The sequence below is a fragment of the Parus major genome, chromosome 26 (assembly GCF_001522545.3).
Source record: "Parus major isolate Abel chromosome 26, Parus_major1.1, whole genome shotgun sequence".
Lineage (NCBI taxonomy): Eukaryota > Metazoa > Chordata > Aves > Passeriformes > Paridae > Parus > Parus major.
Genome location: NC_031795.1, coordinates 4,429,649 through 4,433,925, shown reverse-complemented (window position 1 = coordinate 4,433,925; position 4,277 = coordinate 4,429,649). Strand labels below are relative to the sequence as shown.

Below are 4,277 nucleotides of genomic sequence, written 5' to 3'. Positions count from 1 at the left end.
TTTGGGAAATGTGGAACCCCGAGAGGGAGGGAGGATCTCTGGGCTTTTCCCTGGAACACCTTTGGAGCTTTGCCCTTTTAGGACAGACCAAACCCCACATCCTGCTGCTGGTGGATGTGCAAACCCTCAGGGGCTGTTCCAGAATAACTGAGGGGGGACAGAGGAGGCTGGAGTCCCCACGGGGATGTCACAGGGGGGTTTTCCCTGCAGGGAGAGTACTCGGGCTTCGTGTACAGCTACGCCGTGGAGGAGCCGCTGGCCGTGGTGCACAAGGTGGCCGGGTACCTGCCCAGCCTCTTCTGGGGCTTCATCACCCTGGGCAGGCTCATCTCCATCCCCGTGTCCTACAGGATGAAGCCAGCCACCATGGTCTTCATCAATGTGGTGAGGATGGGGTTAACCCCTTGCATCCCTCTTTCCGTGGGTGGGTTTGGAGCTGCAGCTGCTCTCACACCCTGCAGGGGTCACACAGCTGGGGTGGACAAGGTGCCCTCCAGATTTAAATCTTCATTTCCTGAGCCTGCTCCTCAGTGAGGGTTGGGAAAACAAGCAGCAGGGTTGGCACTAAAAAATCCACCAATTTTATTTACCTTGCACCGTGCCTCCTTCATCCACAGGGGAATTAATTCCTGGGACAGGGAAAGGGAAAGGGAAGGCAGGAATCGCTGTTAATCCCCTGCTTAGGCAGGAAAAAAGTCAATAAAACACCTGGGGAAAGGAGCAGGAATCCTTGTAAGGAAAATCTGTGTAAGGATGTGCAGAAAACAGGGAGGGGATGATCCCAATCCCTCCTTACAGAGAGGAAAAGCACGAGCAGGCAGCCAGCTCCCAATTTCCTTGGAGCCAGGAGTGGTTCTGGTGGCTGGGTTTTGGTAATAAAACACATTACACACATCCAGCAGGGTGGGGAGAAGATTTTGGGATGCTCTGAGTAAAAATCCACCTGGCTGACACCGCCCCTGAGCAGTGCTGGGAGCTGCTGTAGGATCCAGCAGCTCCTGGAGTCATTGCAGCCTCATCAAAACAAATTCCAGCTCGAATTGGGCTCCTTTAGCATCCAAATTTCTCCTGAAATTCAGCACTTGCGCAATCAGGGCCTCAGCAATTAAAACAAAAGCAGGTGGAATATCAGAGCTCCCTCTGCTGACTCTGCCCTGGATCACTCGGGCATTTCCCAGAGCTTTCGGTTATTTCCCATTGAGGGAAATTTGATTTAAATGCAGTTGCCTCTTTGGCTTTAATTCTGTGGCTGCTCCTGAGCAATTATTGAGAGTTAATTCTGTAATTATTGAGAGTGACTTCAGCCTTGCTCAGCAGAATAAAGAATTGTCAGCGATTAACACATGTGAATATTGTGGAAGGTACTATTGTATTTAAAAGTATATTTTTTCAGATAAACTCTAAGATTCTACATAACAAAATTGAGCCTTAATTACCAAAATCAGCAAATTTTTTAAAGCCAGATGGATTTTCTTCCGTCTTTCAGTTTCTCAAACATTGATTTTTTTTTTCCCCCAGCACATTTTTCTCTTCCAGACTATATCCTATTAAAAACAAATATATTTTTCTCTTCCAGACTATATTTTATTAAAAACAAATATATTTTTCTCTTCCAGACTATGTCCTATTAAAAACAAATATATTTTTCTCTTCCAGACTATATCCTATTTAAAATTATATTTTAAATTATTTAAATTAAATTATAGGATTAATAAATTATTTTTTTAATTATTTTTATATTTATTTATAGGAGAATAAATTATAAATTATTTAAATTATTATTCTAATATTAATATTAATGTTAATTATGAAAATAGTATTATTAAATATTATTAACAGATATAAATAAATAATATTATTTAATATTATTATAGCTAATATTAAATATTATTATTAAATATTTTTAACAGATATAAATAAATAATATTATTTAATATTGTTATAACTAATATTAAATATTATTATAACTAATATTAAATATTATTATAATATAAACTGTTATTAGAAATTATTATTATTATTATTATTATTATTATTATTATTATTATTATTATTATTATTATTATTATTATTATTATTATTATTATATAGGATTTTATATCCTATTAAAAACAAACTCTAGACTTTTTCTAGAAGCATTTTTCTGACTGATTTTTGTGGGTGCTGCTCACAGGTCGGGGTCCTCATCACCTTCCTGCTGCTCCTGATTTTCTCCTCCAGCGTGGTTTTCCTGTTTGTGGGCACAGCATCCCTGGGGCTGTTCCTCAGCAGCACCTTCCCCAGCATGCTGGCCTACACCGAGGACATCCTGCAGTACAAAGGTGAGCTGCATTTTTGGATCCCATCCCCTTTTTTCAGCTCTTTCCCTCCTCCCTCGGGAAGCCTGGAAGTTCAGGTTTGCTTCTGGAGGCAGATTTGTTGTAGAAAAATGTGAAATTCTGTGTTTTGCTGGTGAGTAATGATGCCAGGCAGGGATGAAGCTTTGGTTCCTGGTTTGGGGAGCTCAGGGAGAGGCAGGAACGCTGCTTTGGAGGGAAATGGATCTAAAACATCACCAGATTACCTGAGCTGGAAACCCCAGAGCCTCCAGGATCCCCCAGACTCCAGGAAAACGAGACACAAAACCAAAAACCTTTCCAGCAAGAGGCAACATCAGCTCTGCCAGCACACACAGCTGACAGGAGACTGATTTTTTTTGACTCTTTCACCTTTCTGCACTACTTCAGAGGCATTTCCAACACAGAGTGGGAATATTCATTGAGTATTCGTGACTTTTGTGGGGTGGAAAAGCTTTAGAGGAGCACAGGGTGGCTCTGCTGGCTGTGTCACCTCTGCTGCCACCACCCTGTTTTCCTTGCAGGCTGTGCCACAACCGTGCTGGTGACCGGAGCTGGCATTGGAGAGATGGTGCTGCAGCTGCTGGTGGGCTCGGTGAGTAGCCAAAAATACAAAAACCCAAAATAAACTTGGGATTTACAAGTCAAAAGTTCAGTTCTGGGCACTGCCTGAGCTTTATCCGCCAGCAAAGCCCTCCCTGATGATCCAGCAGGAATCTGAGTGGTGTTTGACCCCTTTATTTCCCATCTGTGAAAAATGAGGTTCACATGATTTTTTTATAGAATTAAAAAATTTAATTAAAAAAACAATTAGGAGAAAAAATAAAGTATACAAATATAGCCAGGTGTCTCTGCATTCACCTCACTGACAAAGGATTGTCCCTTAAAAATAGAATCCTGTTACATATCCATAAATTCTCACACATATTCAGACATTCTTCTTAGGATCTTTGGTGTTCTTCTGTTTAGTTTTCTTTTGTCCCCTTCCCAATGGATCAATCTTCTTGAGATTTACATTCCCTGATACCAGAAATGCAATAAATTCCTCCCCCCAGAGTTCTGGTCACTGCTGTCTTCATCTGGATAAGATATTTACAAATGCAGGAGTTTCTCTAGCTATTTTTTTTTCCTCAGTCTTTGGGTTATACAAACAAAAGCAGTTTTTATTTTAATACTATGAAATAGCCTAACATATGTATTATACTACTATTCCTAAATTTCACCAACAACAGAAATAAAGAAAACTACATTAATACAACAAAAATTCCTCATTCTTACACACATAACATTCATTTTAATACATGCAAAAATCCAACAATATAAAATGTATCTATAAAACCATCCCAGATTATCCACGATCGGGGCAGCTACAGTTTCCTGGTGTGTGGGATGATCTTTGGATGCTTGGCCTTCACCTTCTACGCCCTGCTGGTGTTTTTCCACAGGATGTACCCCAAGCCCTCCCCAGGTAAGGGAGCCCTGATGCTGCTTTGGGTTGGGAACGATGGAACTCCAGAGTGTTCCAGCAGAATGCAAGGAAATGTTTATTTTACTGCTGCTTCCTCTCTCCTTTTCCTGCTTTGTCTTGCCCACAAAGCCTTGGCAGCCGCAGCTCGGGGTTTGCTTTCTTTTCTGCTGTTGAAGGAAGGGGAAAAAAGCAGGAATTGCAGACAGCACCAGCTTCCCTGGGCTGTTCCCTGGCTGAAATCCAGGGAATGAGTAGGGCTGCCATCCAAGGGCAGCTGTCAGGCTCTTGGAAAAAGCCTGACTGATAAAGGATTTTTTAGTTCTCACCTCAGTCTGGAGCTGCTGGTTGTTTTTATACAAAAGGAGTGGAGTGAGACAGGGAAAAAAAAACAAATCCAGGGGTGGCTTGGGCTGCTCTGGGCACTGGGGGAGTCAAAACTCAGGGCTGGGTCCGGTTCTGAGCCCCAGTTTGAG

The 4,277-nt window shown here is 41.8% G+C and overlaps 1 protein-coding gene across 1 annotated transcript in view; it reads left to right on the top strand.

Annotated features, from left to right (window-relative positions):
• MFSD4A (major facilitator superfamily domain containing 4A) overlaps positions 1-4,277 on the top strand; it is a 20,573-nt gene that overhangs the window by 14,405 nt on the left and 1,891 nt on the right. The window contains exons 6-9 of the mRNA XM_015650928.3: positions 174-384; positions 2,174-2,321; positions 2,861-2,931; positions 3,684-3,804. Coding sequence (XP_015506414.1) covers positions 174-384; positions 2,174-2,321; positions 2,861-2,931; positions 3,684-3,804 — 551 coding nt within the window. The remainder of the gene's footprint in view (positions 1-173; positions 385-2,173; positions 2,322-2,860; positions 2,932-3,683; positions 3,805-4,277) is intronic.